Raw genomic sequence first — 19,165 nt, 5'->3', positions numbered from 1 at the left:
ACAATTGAGGCCTAATAAATTTTTATCATTGTTTTTCTGTCAACACTATTACTTAGTTAAATTTTGGCTTTCATAAGCAGCTAATTTTTTAAAAAGTATTGTTGACTCTCATTTTGTACTTTAACATTTAAAATCCTTATTTTTAGTAATATGTGTCTCATATTGCTTTTTCTGTCAAAAATGTGTAAAAATTGCAAACTTCTCTTGGCATCTTGTCTGGGTAAAAATATTCCTCATTTCCTTTCTAACTTAGTGTCCCTGTAAGCCTGTATCATGGAAAGCCTTTCAAAATGTGGACATTGGAGAGAATTAATACAGAAGAGTGAAAAATAAAATATAGTACTAGTTATAAGGATAACAAAAACAAAAAATAACAATAATAATCTGTGTTCATCAGACTATTATATAATGGGAAATAACTAATCATTTTCTTATGCACAAATCACGAGAAATTAATCACAGGTGTATGTCTGAGCCTTTGTGTACAGCAGGGATAATATTTCACTGTGTCCTTCATTATGTTATCACCAGGTGTAGTGATGGATGTTATCAGAAAGATTGTGCCAACTGAACCCTGAAATCTGAGTGCACACTTCTGTATGAAGTTCCAGTAATGAGATTTGTTGACATGGCTATGCCTATGCTTGTAATTGAGAATGCTGGGATCATAGGAAGACTGATGGAGCTTTATGGATGCATCAACAGGTTCCAAACCGAGGAAAATATTTCTGCTGCAGCAAATAACTTTCACTTAGATCCACCTTTTTGAGCTTATGATAATATTACTCTCATTTTCCAAGAGTTCACTATGAAGTTCTATATCTTCATTTCATAAGTGCAGTTCCCTTGATAACAAAATGTCATCTTTGCAAAAGACACTTCATCCACCTTTTTTGGGAGATTATGGGAGGGGGAAGGAGGGTAATGGGATCATCAGTCTTCTGAGTGGTTTGATACAAGCTACCATGACTTCCTCTTCATCTAACACTAAAACTTATGCTTAATGTCTTCATTCACTTGCTGGATATGTTTGGATTTCTGTCTCCTCCTACAGTTTTACCCTGTATGGCTCCCTCTAGTAATATAGATGTCATTTTATGAGGTCTTACCATATGCTCTCTCATCCTACCTCTTATTCTAGTTAGGGTTTTGAACATACTCCTTTCTTCACCAAATCTGGAGAGAAACACTCATTCCTTATCAGTCCACCTAATTTTCAGCATTGTCTGTAACCTTTCAAACATTTCAGTTCTCTTCTTTTTTTATTTTTCCTCATTTCATGATTTATTTCTACCACTGTGGTTGGAACTGCAACCATCAAATATGCCCACACACAAGCCTTGCCACAGTGACCCCATTCTAAGAATCCAATGGGCTCTCCAGTTCCTCCTCAAATACTTAAGTTCATCCCAGAAACTCTCCCCCAGAGAGTCTTCTCTCCCTCTCTCATCTCAAACCAACCACTCTCTGCACTCCTACCTACTACATGCTTCCTAAAGTACAAAAATCCAACCATCCAGAGTGTTGTATAGTGGCCAGTTACTGTGCTCTCACAAAGAGAATTTCTGCCCTTGTGGACCAACTTAACCTCCAAGAAGACAACAACCATTTCCTCCACAGACTCTCTACAGTCCCTGTTCCTTTACCATCCAGTGCCATGCTCTTCACTGTCGATGCCACCTCCTTCTACACTAATATCCTCAATGCCCATGGCCTTGCCACTGTTGAACATTACACTTCCGGTGCCAAATGTCTTCAAACCTACAACCTCCTTCCTTGTCACCATGACCAACTGTATACTTATATACAGCTACTTCTCCTCTGAAGGCATCACCTACAAACAATCTGCGGGCCATCTAGAGGTATTCTTCCTAACCACCCAGAGTCTCAAACCTCTCACCTGATTTAGATTCACAGATGACATCTTCATGATCTGGACTGACGGTGAGGACATCTTATCCTCACTCCCCCGGAACCTCAACACCTTCTTCCCCATTTGCCTCACCCGATCTTCCTCAGCCCAACAAGTCCCTTCTTCAGCATCAACTTACACCTCAAGGATTGCTGTATCAGTACCTCCATCTACATCAAAGCAACCAATTACCAACAATATCTCCACTTTAACAGCTGCCATCCATTCCATGCCAGGAAGTCCCTTCCATACAGCCTAGCCACCTGTGGTCTTTGCATCTCTCAAAATATGGCAGGGTCTTCCTGACTCCTTTACATACTGAAACCATTTTTCTAAATGAGCCCAAAATCAGATCTGTGCCTACAGTGCATGATATACTGACTGCCTGGCCACAAAGGAACACTTCTCTCAAGACTCAGTAAAACGCAAGCCTGGAGAACTGAATAACATTTTTGCTAGCTGCTAGTGTTTTGACTACCTCCCATCATGCCCTGAAATGAAAAATATCTTCCCCACTATCTTTCCCACACCTCCCACAGTGGTATTCCACCACCCACCCAACCGACACAATATCCTTGTTTGTCCTCACTTCACCCCTGCTCCCAACCCGTTGCATCATGGCTTATATCCCTGCAATAAACCTGTTTGCAAGACTTGTCCCATATTTTCTCCCACAACCACCTGCTATAGCCTGTCACAAACATCTCCTGCCCATCAAAGGCAGGACCACTAATGCAAGCAGACATGTGATCTACAGACTTTGCAGCAACCACTGTGCTACATTCTTCATGGGTGAAACTACTTAAAAGCTGTCTGTCTACATGAATGGCACTGCCAAACTGTGGCCAAGAGAGAGCTGGACCACCAAGTTGCAGAGCATGCCTTCCTACATTATGTGCTACACTGTAATGACTGCTTAACAGCCTTTGCCATCTGGATTCTTCACTCCAATAGTAACTTTTCTGAACTGCACAGGTGGGAACTCTTATCTTCAAAATATTCTTTGTTCCCATAATCAACCTGGTTCCCTGTCCTCCACCTGCCTATCCCCTGCCCCCACTTCATTACTATACACGTTTTCTATGTCACCAGTGCACATACATAGTCCTTCACTTCTCTCGTTTTTTCCCTCCCCTCTATGCGGTACAGCATCCCTATGTTGCACTTAGCATCATGTCCCTGAATGCTCCCACAGGCAGTACTAACATCTTTCCCTGCCCCTTCCTTGCTATCTCTTGCCCATCCTACTCCATGCCTCTTCCATACCCCAACTACTTATCACCGCTAGGCTGCTGCCCATGTTAGACGCACTTGCAATCAGGCCTTAGCACCCACAGTCAACAACAGCCATATATGTGTCTGAGATTTGCATGGGTGAATGTGGATGTGTTTTCTATTGTAGTCTGAAAGCTGAACATTCCTAGCATTCTGTTTCATTGCATCTGTCTATGATTCAGTGTCTCCTCTACATGGTGAACAGCTGTTTCAAGTGGCACACAACGAAGTGATGAAGTGAGTAGGAATGTGGAGAGGGGGGAGAGAATAGCAGATATAAAACAGAGTAAAGTATACATCTACATACAGACTCTGCAAGCCACCATATGGTGTATGGTGGAGTGGTACCCTGTAACACTGGACACAGAGTGCAGAGATTAATCAAATGAAGCAGGAGACATGTGGGTAGGGTTTAGCAGAGATCAAGCCCAGGAGGCTTTTTGGTTCAGAGGATGTATTGTAAGGCCAATAATTCGCATCTATGCAATTCATAGAAGCTGTTATTTCGAGAAAGAGACAGAGGGGGTGGGGAATGATATGACTGCATTCACAGATGGCCCTGCTTCTGGTAGGCAGTATACAGTCCAGGTACATTAATGTGACTACCACCTATGTTCAACATCAGTGTGCAATAACCACTCACAGATGGCAGTTGGTAGCACTAGCAGTGGAGATTACATAGAACATGTTGTGCAGGACACAGAAAAAAGTGCAGCTGTTGGCATAATGCACAAACAGAGTGATTTACTGGATTGCTTTCAGGCCTAGGGTAGAAGCATTTCCAAAACGGATAAGTTCATAAACTGTTTGCGTAACATGCCAGTGCCACAACTGCACATCCAATGAGTGGCGAGATGTGATATTTCTTATGAATCATGTTTTATACTCCAACAAACAAATGGCTGTTGACATGTATGGCATGAAATGTCTGAAAGTAAATACCCTGCAACGATTATCAGAAGGATCAAGGCTACGGGAGGGAGTGTTATAGTCTGGGGAATGTTTTCATGGCATTCCCTGGGTGATCTCATCATTCTGGAAGCCACAATGGATCAAAACAAGTATGTATCTACCTTGGAGACCATGTCCATCTCTACATGCAGTTTGGTTTTCCTTGCAGAACAATGCGATGTGTCACACAACACACAGTGTATGTGCATAATTCAGAGATAACCAGGATGAGTTTACCGTGTTCCCTGGCCAGTAAACCCCTAGTTTTAAACCAAATCGAGAATCTGTGGTGCCATCTTGATCAGGCTATCTGCATCATGGTTCCTCAAGAGTGAAATCCAGCATAGCAGTACATGGCACTGGAGTTAACATGGCTCCAAATCCCTGCTGGTACCTTCCAGAACCTTACTGACTATTTTCTTGCACTTCTCACAGTGGTCTGTAATGTGAAAGGTGGTTATTCACGATTTTGACAGGTAGTCACATTATTGTGTCTGGACAGCGTATGCTTGTGATGGGACTGGAGGAGCATGTGGTGGGTAGCTGCACAGAACCAGTCTTGCATCTGAATATTCCACACGGAAATGAGCCATTTGACATGAGGTTGGAACTGACAACCAGCCAACCAGGGATAGAGATATGATGCAAATATTTCAACTCATTATTAAAGAAAAGACAACTAATGAAGAATTTTAATATAGTTCTAAATATATTCCAAATACAACAAACATAACAAAATATAATTGTAAATAAAAACAGCTTTTATAATGACAGAACAGAATATGTAAAACTAAAATCCCTCCACTGAATAATAATCTATTGGTAGAAAACAGAAATTTATTATCTTGCACATCTTTACAGTACAATTATACATGAATTATCTGGAAGCCACAGTGTCATTTCACTGTTGGCCAATATACCCACAGTTTTTAATTTGTGTGTCTTTAACAATTGCACCAGACCAAGCAGATGATAGGAGACACTCGTTTGTTGTCTAAAATTTGCCATGTTACCTTATACATTTTTTACCTTGTTTTGCTTGCAGTGGGAAGGTGGATAGCTGAGTACACCAGTTTTACTCTGTTTTAACAAAGAAGCTTTAGTGCTCTTGTATGTCAAAAATTTATGTTTAGTTTTTATGTGAATGACACCAAAAAATAACTACATGATAATACTGTAACTATGAAATGATACCAGAAAATGTGTTGTTTATGTAATTATACCTATTTATAAAAAATGAATACAAAATAAATCTGAGTCGCCATTGAGATAAAGTTACACGGCAATGTGGTGCATTGCTCATATAAGTAAGCTATTCTGGTTTCATCTGACAAATTCATTACATGTCAAGTACATCTTACAAGACACCACCAACATGAAACTTCCTGGCAGATTAAAACTGTGTGCCGGACTGAGACTTGAACTTGGGACCTTTGCCTTTCGCGGGCAAGTGCTCTACCAACTGAGCTACCCAAGCATGACTCACGCCCTGTCCTCACAGCTTTACTTCCACCAGAAGAGCACTTACCCGCAAAAAGCAAAGGTCCCAAATTTGAGTCTCAGTCCGGCACACAGTTTTAATCTGCCAGGAAGTTTCATATCAGCACACACTCTGCTGCAGAGTGAAAATCTCATTCTGCCACTAACATGGTTGTGGTAGTGTGCTAGTGTTCCGCTACTGAACACTAAATAGAAACAAATTCTGTTGTTTGCTAGTTAAGGCTTTCGCAACACAATAACTTCTGCAGAGTCTTGGGTACTTTGTCTACGTCTACATCTACACACACACACACACACACACACACACACACACACACACACACACACACACACACACACATTCTTCAAACCACTCTGAAGTGCATGGCAGAGGAACTTTTAACATGGTATCACATGTTACGGATTCTTCCTGTTCCAATTGTATATGGAGCATGGAAAGAATGATTGCTGAAATACCTCTATGCATACTGTAATTAGTCTATTCTTTCTTTTATTGTCCCTATGAGAGCAATACGAGGGGGCTGAACTAAACCTTCAGATTCTTCACTTAATATTGGTTCTAGGCATTTTATAAGTAGGTTTTCTCATGATAAATGTCACCTGTCTGCAAGGGTCTACCAATCCTGGTTTTTCAGTATTTCCATGATGCTCTCCCAAGAATCAAACAAACCTGTGATCATTTGTGCTGACCTTCCTTGTATATATTCAATATCTCCAGTTCGTCCTATTTGGTATGGTTCACACATACTTGCGCAAAACTTCACGCTGGAATGTACAAATGGTTTGTAGGCTCCTTATAGAGTGAATGCATTTTCCCAGTATCCTGACACTGAAACAAAGTCTGCCACCTGCCTTACCTGTGACTGAACCTTTGTGGTAATTCCATTTCCCCTTGACACAAGGTTTTGCTAAAACTATGCAACACTTTTTTTACTGTGGCATCCTCTTGTCATCTTCAGGCAAAAATGATGACTTGTAAGGAAAAGTCACCAAAATGCTAATGCACATGTACTCATTAGGATTATGGTAAAAAATAACCCAGTGATAGGCTACCAAATCTGGCACTGCAAAGTTCTTCTTCTTAGCTCTCTTATGCATCATCCTCTGAATTCAGTGCCACTGTTGGATCCTTTGCCTTGCCAAGGTTGTACTCTGTACGTCTGTTAATTAATTTACCAGATATGTAGATGTGGGCAGCCTCTTTGATAATACAGTTCCAAGAAGAGGTGAAAGTGATGAGCATCTTGACATTTTTGAAGCCTATCCCTCAGCAACAGCTTCTGTCTTGTTACAGGAGCACTCTTACCTTTAATCTGTCACTCTGTACATCAATCATGATGGTGTTAATATGATTATTATGTGCAAAACAGAATAACTAGAAAACTATGTGTGCTGGAAACAAGATTTATTAGAAACACATGTATCTGACTGAAGTAACTAACCTTGTTATATTTGTGGCCCAGTGGGAGTGTAAAACCAATCCATACTGGAGGGCACACTAAGAACGCAACAAACAGCAACATTGTTCTCCATGCTGCCCAGTTTAAACTTCCTTGCCAGAGTTCCTGAATCACAGAATCAGCACCACTTATCAAACTTTAGTTGCAGACATACAGAATACCTTACAATACATGATTAACATTTTACTTGTATACCAACAAAGTGTAGGTCAAAGGATAAACATCAAACCGGAGAAATCAGCTACTAGACCAAAGAACAAACAATGCACTTCACCGGTTGGTCTCTTGTTCCCACAAAGGTATTCACACTAGTTTTCAAGCTCTTGCTCTTTCTCAACCAAAAGTGCTTACATTCACAGACAAAACCAAATGCACACACTACTAGCTGTGGTGAGAGACAGCTTGCTTGTTTATTTATTTATTTTTTGCCCATAGACTCTAAGCTGATAATTTTCAGCTGACAGTATAGGGTGCATCATACAATTTTATATATACAAATGTAAAGTAAAGAAAATATGATTACATTTTAGAGATACATGTGAGGTTATTACATATTTTCTGGTACAGTACAACAGCTAATATTTAATGTAATATTTTAATAGTCATTCATACTGTATATACTTTTCTCTGTAAGATACCCTTTTAAATGATTTTTAAATGATTTAATTCCTTTGGTGTGTGACTATGTATATTTTTGTTAAAGAAAGGGCATGAAACAAAAGCTACTGTGAATACTACTTCTGTTGCATGTTTCTATGTGCTACACATTAGTGAGCTATAAATGAGTGGTTGCCTGTCCTTTATTTAAATATAATTTTTTTATTTGACTTTTCACTGATGAAAACACACAATATTTTTACACCATTTTGAACATGAATTTGGTCCAATTAAATACGCATGCTAACTGGAGACTGCATTTAAGTAAATCACCAAAACAATGGAAAAACATGAGCCAGTATAGACGAACATGAGTATATTACAAAGACTTAAAACACAAATATTACTTTACATGTAGGTAGAATTCTTGTTATCAAAGAAACAGTTACTGCTGTCATTACATGAACTGACTACTTGCAGAATAATTATGCAGAAACAGCTATTAATTAATATAATTTCATGACAAACTTAACTGAAAAATGAACTATTGTGAGAAAATAAAACACCTACAGCTATCCTTATGATTTTATTTATTTTGTTTCGATGCTTCAATGTGCCCTCTTCAGGCTGTAGCTAATGCAGAAGGGGTTGATACGATCCCTATGTACAGGGTGACACAGCAAAATGGGAACATTTCTACAATACAATAAAACTAGAAGTGATGAAGGAAAGAAATTGCATTCATAATAATTGAAACCTTACAATTTTCCCACTTACAAAACATTGATGGCATTTATCATTTTTTAAATATTATACCCTTTAGATGGCATCCTCCTGTATGTATATATTTGTGAAATCTGCTGTTGAGATTCCTCATTGACTGCTGCAACATCTCAGCTGGGATACTGTGAATTGCATCCCGAATTCTCTGTTTTAACTCATCCAGGGTTCTTGGTCAAGTTGTGTAGACTTTGGTCTTGAGGTAGCCCCACAAGAAAAAATCACAAACAGATAAATCTGGCAATCTAGGGGGCCAGGGAATGTTACCGGATCATGCAATCACGTGGTTGCCAAACAATTCTCACACATACGCCATTGACTGCTGTGCAGTCTGTGATGTCACTCTGTCCTGTTGAAACCAGGCTTCTTGAACGTTTGAAAAGTTGTTCAATGCAGATGTAACTAAACTTTGTAACATTTCCACATAAAAATCGACATTGACAGTTATCGTGTTTCCCTGTTCATTTGCAAAAAAATGGTCTGATAATTCCATGTGATGAAACACTACAACATCTGTGACTTTATTAGTGTGAAAATGGCACTCATGAATGTCATGAGGATTTGTGTTTGCCCAGTAATGGTAGTTCTGTTTATTCACATAACCTGTGAGACGAAAATGTGCCTCATCTGACATCCACAACTTGTTTACAAATTCATCATCATTATTTTGTTATCATTTGTTGACAGAATTCTAATTGTAACTGGTAATTGTCATCTTTAGAGGGGATATAACTATTCCTGAAAATTGTAGTTGTATATACAAACATAAGGTATCAGTTGTTAAGTTTTTACAGTCGTTAACAACGATTGGGAACGAAACTCCTGAAATGAGCTGCTAATTGGATTCTGTGAACTGATGGATAATAATAGTAATTTCAAATTACACTACGAGAAGTATAAATTCTGCTATGCAGGGTCTGGCAGAATGAATAGTAGGATTTGTCATATCGTGTGGCATGCTACATTGCTCAGTGACTCATTAGGTCATCATCTTGAGTTGAAACAATGTGGCAGCCCCAGATCATCAAACGATTGCATGATGAGTGCAGCTGTTATGGATTACTGCATCTTATGCAAAGAAGAAAAGTCCAGGGAGAAGAAGGACTCAGCAGACCACATAGCAAGAGTTGGAGGTGCATGAAGTACTCATCTGAAGTTATTACCGCTCTGCTGCCAGACATCAGACATGCATTGGGTTCCCAGTGACACATCATCCGTGATAACTTGCACGTCCACCCACACAAAATCTAGGTTGTCCGGGGGGGGGGGGGGGGGGGGGGGGGGCAATAGGACAGAGTTTCCCGACTAGGTTCACTCTGCACTTCCTGATTTCTTCTTTATTTCTTCCAGTGGAAATACATGAAGGGTTAAATGTACACCACACAACATCATACTACAACTGAACTCAAGGAAAGGATAAAAACAGCTGTGGAGTAGATTGCAATGACCATGCTAAATCAGTGGATGGGGACTTTCATTCACTGCCTAGAGAACTGCATGGAAAGTAATGGCGACCATCTGTAAGGTGTCATAGTCAAAGCCGAGTAAGGGGCAGATATGATATATAATGGTGTACGTTTTTCTTTATAAAATATTGAATCACAACACCTTCTGATGTTTGAATTTCCAGATGTTATTTCATTTGAGCAACTAGCTTCAGCACTACACTATGCCACCTTCAGGCCCCTGTGTGAAGACAACAATGATAACAATGTGAGTACATAATAAAAGGGGCAGCATAGGTATCATATACAGTGGTAATATGCAGTGACATATAGAAACATGAAACAGTACAGGGAGCAATATCAAAGCTAAAGATAAATTATGGAATAAAATGAGAGAACAGTTGCAACTATAGAACAAAATATATATGCCACATGATCGTAAAGAAGAACCAAATAAATGGAGGTCAATACTGTGTGTTATGCATGGATAATCAACATGTAATACTAATGTCAATGTCTGTGAAACATCTGGAGCAAAACAGTTACAGTCATATACTGATGAGTGCAAACTGAAGGTAAAATATTTATTTATATGTTGCCACATACTAGTAAAACATAAAACAACTTAACAGAGGTCAACTCCACATTAACTTCCTGTATCACCTTGTTCTGTATAGTAATAATAACTAATAAAACAAGAGTATATAGTTACATCAATGCAATCTGTCAATAACAGATTCATAAGGTGCCAATTATTTAATAAAAACATTGTCAATTAACCAAACTGTGAATCTAATGTAATATACCATAACAAATTTCCACTTAGCAAGAAGTACTGAAATATGTGGGAAATGTGATAACCAACAGTACCATGAAAGTGAAAGTCTGCTGGTAGGCATGTACAGCTAGGCATTATACTAAATAATAAACTATGAAGTAAGTTTAAAGAACAGTACTGAAATACATACACATTATATTAGAAAGACATTCAGTCAATGACAAAAGACATGTAGCTCTATATGACATATAGCCCTTAACGAGGGTAAGACAATGGAAAACAAGACCTGTGACCAGAAAATGTGTCAAGGTATACTATACAATATGTAATATGTCAATTAGTATCTTCATAAATGGTTAAATGAGAATTGGATATCAAGTAATATAACACAATACTATGTTGAATATTATCAAAGCATTAGAGGTACAGGTGTGCAATCTGAACAACATACCAATGTCAACTAATAAATGAACACCCGCCGTGTATCATCAAAAGGATGTAATGAGGGAAGAACACACAACATTAACACCATAATGCCAACAGATGTAGTGTAGCAACCATCACGATTACATGTCGAAAAATGAAAGTAAACAAGAGAGTAGGTCAAAGAAACATTAACTTGTGTCATACAGGACTTGTGAAAAACTAGAAAGATACTAAAACCTAACAACATCTATGCCATCTCATAAGTAATTGCACAATTATAGTGCAGCTTAGAAAAATGATGTTAAAAATCAAGTAAGAAATATGTGTAAAATTTCTTCTTGTACATGTTGAAGACCAGTAAAACAGTATCATGTGTAGTTACATGCCTAGTGCACAAAATTGCTAGCAAAAAGTACAAGAATCACAATCTTCAATTATGTATCCCTCATAAAAGATATCCCATGTATACAGTACACATGAAAGCATTGCAATCAGTACTGAGTCATAATCAGGAAACCTTGATAATGTAGACTTATTTCATAGTTTATTGTTTGGTATAACAACTAGCCATGCACCTGCCTATCAGCAGATTTCTCACTTTCATGATACTGTTGGTTATCATCTTTTCCACATATTTCATCACTTCTTGCTAAGTGAAGTGGAAATTTGTCATGGTATATTACATTAGATTCACAGTTTGGTTCATTAACAATGTGTTTATTAAATAATTGTCACCTTATGAATCTGTGATTGACAGATTGCATTGATGTAACTTCATATTCTTGTTTTATTAGTTACTATTAGTATATGGAACATGGTGATACAGATAGTTAATGTGGGGTTGACCTATTTTAAGCTTTTTTAAATGTTTTACTAGTGTATGACAACATACAAATAAATATTTTACCTTCAGTTTGGATTCACCAGTATGTGTCTGTTATTGTTTGTTCCAGATGTTTCACAGGCACTGAAATTAGCATTACATCATGATTATCTGTGCATAACATGTGATACTGAGGCCCATTTAGTAAGTTCTTTTTTATGATTATATGATGTAGATCTTTTGTTCTCTAGTTTACATTAATACAGTGTGCAACAACTCTCTCATCTTATTCCTTAATTTATCTTTAACTTTGACATTACTCCCTGTACTGTTCAGTATTGTTATGTGTTACTACATATTACCACTGTATATGATACTCACACTGCCCTGTGTGTTATATATTTCACATGGTTATCATTGTTGTCTTTATAAAGGGGCCTGAAGATGTAGTGCTGAAACAAGCTAGTCAAATAAAATAGTAACTGGAAATTTAGACAGTTGAAGGTGTTTTGATTCAACATTTTATAATAAACAGCTAAGGTGCTGCAACCTTTGGTACAAATATGGACTTACAGATATTTTTCTTTGTGTCCAATGTGTGTTCCAACAAATTTGCTGTTAGGTTCTGTTCTTTTTATGTGCTACTGTTCATTCCGTTGGTGCTTGCTTTATGTATCATACTGTTGATTACTGCTTACATCAGTGTTTACTGTCATATTTTGGTATATTTGTATATCTTGTAAGGGCTTTGTATTTATTTTCACAAAACAGAGTATTTTATTTGTGAAAATTTATACATTTTTACAAACAATAAATGAGATCCACCATCATCAAACTCATCATCCCAATGATGTGTATGTATACTTAGTCAATGGTTGCATAAAGGGCACAGCAATTTAAGGCACATAGAAATTCTATAAAAAAGCTATCTGAAAGCTATGTTCAATAGAGGAGGATTCAGAAAAAACCAAAAATGTTAATTCAGAAGAACTGCTTCAGTGCAGGGTTTATTAAGGTCAACCTAAGCACTAAAATTAAATATTTTCTTATTACCATAAGCTTATAGCTGGTTCATTCTGCAAAAGAAACTATTGTTTTTCTTATGGTCAATTAGAACATTTATACTAATTGTTATTGTGACTTGTCCCAAATCTGTGTGTAGCAACATACAACAGGATTTCTGAGATCAATAAAAATTAAATCAAAAGAATATAAAAGTACACTACACTATGGTAAAAAGTTTGAACTGGTAATCATGGATAGCCAGAGTACTGTGAGTTAGAAACTGTGTGTTATTCACTGAACACTACAAATAATCATTTGGCATGAGGATAAGTGATTTACTGTGCTTTCAGTATCCTTTAATACACAGGAACTTCTGAAATATTTATTGAGTTCAGACAATGTAATGTTTACCTTTAAGAGCAAAGTTAATTTATAAACAAAATTTTATAGATCAGTTGACTGAACAGTTAATATGTGACAAACATATAGATACTAAAAACAAAAGCATCTTGTGAGTATTATTTCAAACAGTAAGGTAAATGATCAATATTTTGTCCCCACACAGATCCAGTTCCCATACTCTAGTCTTTGTGAATGCTTAAATGCTACAGCCGGTCTTTGTTAGTGGTGAAGCATTGGTGTCAAGATTTCTGTGCATGTAGGATAGCTTTTTTTATAACATAAACTGCAGTGTAATGTATAACTGCAATCAGAGCCAGCTCTACCATACTGTTGAGTTAGGTGGACACTTGAGAGTGTTCAGATTTGTGAGGTGGAAGTTCATGAAATTTTGACAAATTTTGTTTTCGGTCCAATTACATTATTAGATGTTTTGCCTCCTGATCAGCATAATATAAAAGTATTACTCTTGTGGCTACACAAGAAGCATTAGTCATGAACTAGGTGCTCACCTGCTCACTAGTTGTGAGGGTAATACATTCATGACAATGAACTTAAATGTATGTCTACATCTACATCTATACTCTGAAAACCTCTGTAAACTGCATGGCATAGGGTACTTCCCACTGTATAGTTAATGTGCTTTTTCCCATTACACTCACATAAGGGTGCTGGAAGCATGAGTAGTTAAAAAGCTCCTGTGTGCACTACATTAATATAATCTTGTCTTCTTGGTCCTGTGGAAGGGATATCTAGGGGATTATACTAAATTCTTAGATACAGTACTTTAAGTTGGTTCTAGAAACTTCCTAAGAAGGCTTTCACATGACAGTTTGTGTGTATCTTCAGGGCTGCCAGCTCAATTCTTTCAGCATTTCCACAACATTTCCCCTTGGATCAAATAAAACTGGGAACACTTGTGCTGCCTTCCTTTCTATACCTTCAATATCCTCTCCTTAGTCCTATTTGATATGGGTCCCACACAACTGAGCAACATTCTAGGATAGATTACATGAGCATTCTGTATTAATAGCCTTCCTAGCCTCATTGCATTTCTGCAGTCTTTGAAATTGTTTATTTATGCATTACCATATCTGAAAGCAGTCATCAATGATGTATGGCACTTACCACTGAAAGCACATTGCTTATGGGAACCAAAGTACATACAGAACAGGACTGTCTCCTGGATGGAGAGTGCAGCAATTTATATAAACACAGAATATTCCAGAATATGGAAAAAAGGGACCAGTAGTCTGTCACCAGCTTTACCTACAAATGAGCTGATGTGATCATTCCATTTCATATCCCTAAAAGTTGTTAAACGCAGGTATTTGTATGGATTGATCAGTTCCTACCAGACTCATTGATACTGTCACATTGTAACCACAATCAAGTTCAAATGTGAAAGCAGGGTAGTCAATCATGTACAACATTAGCACTGAAAACAAATTACTTATGGGAACAGAAGTACATAAGGAATGTAATTGTCTCTTGGATGGAGAGTGCTGTAATTTATAGAAACATTGAATATCCCAGAATATGGAAAAATTACAAACATATGAAATTTCAAGAACCTTTTAAAAATGATAAACACTAAATAACAAGTATTTCCTAGTGATTAGATTTTAACTGATCACCAACAGCAGTTCAACCAGTATGCTAAACCAGTACTCCATACTGCATGCAACACAACTTGCAGCATTGCTCCCTCTCCTGGAGAAACAGAGAACTGCTGTTTCGAAGTGCTCATTAAAGTTGACTACAGCATCCTAGATTTACATCTTATCAGTAGTCCTCTGTATGGCTGTGCTGGAGTATCCTCACATTTGACTCATGTTGTCACATCCTCTTCACAATGACAAGCATCGAAGGTAGCCCCTCCTGTCAAAGAACTGTAATTGTCAAGTGAAGCTGCAGCTTCCTTCAACAAGAACCCCCCATCATTGATCTGCTCCTCTGGACTGTAGTAGGGCTTCATACAGATGACATGGGTGACACCACTCAGCTTTTGTTTCCTTAGTGCAGCGTCACAATCCTTCACTTCATCTGTGACATCCGACAAGTGAAAAAGAATAAGCTATGGCCCAAAGTATCACTGTAGCAATTTTTCTGATGATCCCACTTTCTCTACAGGTGTAACAATCCCTACCAAGTCTACTGGTCTGTTTCTCACTGGCCAGTGCTTGGCATTATGAAGCTCCTGCTTCTTCCCACGTGTATCCAGCATCCATATGTGAATCAGCTGGCTTGCTTCTTAGGTCCTGGTGATGACGCATTCCATGTAGTCATCTTAAGTATTGGACAGTTCAAATTGGAACTATGTATCTATTGTCATTTCAGCCTTGTGACTGTGGACCAGAAACAATGTCTTGAAGCCAGTATTGCCTTGCTTTTCTGTGTTATAAGTAAATGTCATGACAGGCAGTATTGTACTCCAGTCTCCACATTTGACATCAATGTACATTGAGAGCATGTCTGTTAATGTCTTATTCTATGAGTCCATTTGTCTGCAGTTGGTAGGCCATTTGCATCCTGTGGGTGGTGTCACAACATGAAATTACCTCTGATACTAGTCTTCACTGGAAAAGTTTTTCCATGGTTAGAAATCACGTATGGTGCTCTGTGCTTCAAAATTATGTCTTCTACAAAGAGTCTCACAATTTACAGTGCTTCATTAGTGAGCACAGCAATGGTGACACCATACTGGGTGAGGTAGTTAGTGCAGACTATAAATGATTGATTCTCATCTGTCAACTTTGGGAACTGCTCCAAAAGGTCAATTCCAATTCAATCTAGTAATGCTGCTTTGGATGGGTTTTGTATCGAATGTCCTGGAGGTAACTGCAACATGCACTTCCGTCATTGGCACTGCCTACAGTGGTTCACGTAGTATCTAATGGACCAGTAGAGACCAGGCCAGTGATATCTGTGTATAATTCAGTTTAGATTCTTCACAAACCACAGATGACCTGATGATGCAGCACAGCAGAAATACTTTAGGCTAGATGGAATGACAAGCAACCATTCCCATCCCACTGGAGCACAGTTCCTCTTATCAATGACCCATTTATTAATTAGAATTCTTCTTTGATCAGTTTCTCCCCCTCCAAGGCTTCTATGTTTTTTTTTTTCCTTTTTCCTTTCAGCAGCAGTGTCATTTAGTGCAGCAATGACTGATTTCATCCATGATGCTGTGTTCCCTCAATAGATAACTTGAGAGACAGTCAGTGACCTTGTGTTTGTGTCAGTTTTTGTATACCACTGTGAAGACACACTCTTGAAGCTTCACTCACAAGTCGAGCCAATGGATTTTTCAGGCTAGTCAGATGGCCTAGAGAATGAAACACCTGCAGCTGTTGTTTTGATGTTATTTATTACACAGAACCAGTTTTGGTGACTCAGTAAACCAACTTCAGGCCTTAACTGATGCAGATAGGGTGAACTCCCAATTGTGTACACCCCCCTCACTGTCAGTTAAGGCCTGAAGATGATGTACTGAATCACTGAAACTCGCTGCTATATATAATAAATAACATCAAAAGGATGGCTGCAGGTGTTTTGTTTCACTATGCAAGTGAATGGCTGAAGTCCCACAAACCTTCAATCAGAAGGATCAATGTATGAAAGTATAGAGAATCATTGTCCATCACAGCAGTGAATGGTTTGAAAAAAATGTGGCTGGTACGTGTTGATGGCCAAATCAACTGCAATGTATTCATTCTTGGTTGTAGAGAAGTTCATCTAGGACTTGGAGAGTACTCAGAAAGCATAACATAATACCTTTCCAGCAAACATGCACTAGAACTGCTCCCTATTCCATAGCTGCATCAGTGTGAAGGTCTGTCTCGGCATTCTCGTCATACATTTTTATGGCTGGATATGACATTAATACCTCCTTAAAAACAAAGAAAGATATTTTCTGTGCCTCACTCCAAGACCATTTGCAATTTGGTGTCTCCCTAGATAAGTTTTTTCAAGGAATATGCCTGTATGAAAAGTGAGAGTATTGACAAATGTTACTAAAGCACTACTTTGGGCTGTACCTATGACAGAACAAAGCTCTTCAAATCTGTTGTTTTAACAGAATGTAGTCATAATCTTATTCTCAGCCATCATAAGCAGTCACAGACTGTGCTAGACCAGAGCTCCAGACAGACGAAGCTATTGCAGCAAGCACACATAGTAAAGACTGCTCCGAATGGTTGTTTGCCTTTGAAGACATTGTTATCCTGCTATCAACAATGAGACAAGTTCCAGTCATCAATCTAAATGTTCAGGTACATTGTGGAACTTTTGTTAATTGCAAAAAGCTACTCTGACTCACAATAGAAATTACATAGCAGCAACAATCATAAGGACAACAGGTGGTCAAGGAGAACTTTAAACTCCGCTCAAACAGGCCATGACCAACTGGTTGCCCCGTCGTCCTCAGCCCACAGGCATCACTGGATGCAGATATGCGGAGGCATGTGGTCAGCAAACTGCTCTCCCAGCTGTAAGTCTGTTTATGAGACCAGAGCCACCACCTCTCAATCGAGTGGATCATCAGTTTGCCTCACAAGGGCTGAGCACACCCCACGCAGCAACAGTACTCAGCAGACTGGATGGTCACACATCCAAGTGCTAGTCCAGTCTGACAATGCAACTGACAGGAACCGGTGTTACCACTGCAGAAAGGTCATTGGCTTCAAGAACTTTGGATGACAAATGTCACAAGAAGCCACAATTCATCCCAAAATATATGTGTGTAGGAACCGCCAAATCAGTGTAGGATGGTCAGCACAGACAATGAATTGTGCTTCGGTTCCACTACTGACAGTACAGTGGAAGAAGCTGTTATCTAACTGCGAACATGGTTTGGCCTGATTGAGGAACAACGTTGGCTAGTGTTGGGCATTCTGTGTCAATTTTCAGACACTTTCCAGTCCAGAGTGAAGAAAACACAAACCAAGGGGCGCATGGTAAAATGCCATATTAATGCGGGATTATCCACCACATAGCCAGTGCTCATGCAGGGTGTCACTGGCTGAGTGATGTAGCACAGTTCAGAAAGAAGTGGAGAAGATACTGCAAGATGATATTATTGAATCTTCAGAGTGTACTTGGTCCTCTCCTGTGGTCCTTGGGAAGTAGGACAGCAAAGAGTGCAGAGTATTTCTGCATCAACTAATGACGACTCAACAAAATCATGAATGAAGAAGTCTACTGAATGCTGTGCACTGATGGCACCCTAGATTTCTTGAGAGGAGCAAAGTATTTCTCAGCTATAGTCATGCAGACAGGTTACTGGTAGATCAAGGTCAATGAAGCCGACAGGGAAAATACTGCCATCATAACACCTAGTGGCTTCAATTCAAGGTCATGTGGTTTGAACTATGTAATGCCCCAGCCACCTTAGAGCATATGATGGTCTATCTGCTCCAACAACTCTCAAGGACAATGTGTCATTGGTATGTGCATGACACTGTCATTTCTTTGAAGACATTTGAAGAAAATTTAATTTGCTCGACAACTCTTTTGAAGTGTGTTCAGACTGCAGGCCTCTGCCTGAATCTGAAAAAGTGCCTCTTTGTTGCCCAAGAAATAGAAATCTTGGGGCATCTAGTTCATGGTGATCCACAGAAAATAAGAGCAGTCTCAGATTTTCTGACTGTTAGGCACACTAGTGACGTAAAGAGATTTCTTGTAATGTGTTCATACTACCGGTGATTCATTAACGGCTTCAGTGTCAAGACAATCTCTTGCAACAGGTACGGTAAGGAGATGCCAAATTTTCCTGAAATGAGGCAGAAGGAAGGCACTTCCTTGTTCTTA

At 38.7% G+C, this 19,165-nt stretch overlaps 1 protein-coding gene across 1 annotated transcript in view; it reads right to left on the bottom strand.

Annotated features, from left to right (window-relative positions):
- The window catches only part of LOC126092900 (ankyrin-3), a 345,337-nt gene that overhangs the window by 93,345 nt on the left and 232,827 nt on the right, over positions 1 to 19,165 (bottom strand). Inside the window, exon 17 of the mRNA XM_049908630.1 lies at positions 7,081 to 7,203. Within this exon, the coding sequence (XP_049764587.1) occupies positions 7,081 to 7,203 (123 nt within the window). The remainder of the gene's footprint in view (positions 1 to 7,080; positions 7,204 to 19,165) is intronic.

The sequence above is a fragment of the Schistocerca cancellata genome, chromosome 7, assembly GCF_023864275.1.
Source record: "Schistocerca cancellata isolate TAMUIC-IGC-003103 chromosome 7, iqSchCanc2.1, whole genome shotgun sequence".
Classification (NCBI taxonomy): domain Eukaryota; kingdom Metazoa; phylum Arthropoda; class Insecta; order Orthoptera; family Acrididae; genus Schistocerca; species Schistocerca cancellata.
Note: the sequence above shows the minus strand (reverse complement) of the source record. Positions and strands in the feature narration are given on the sequence as shown.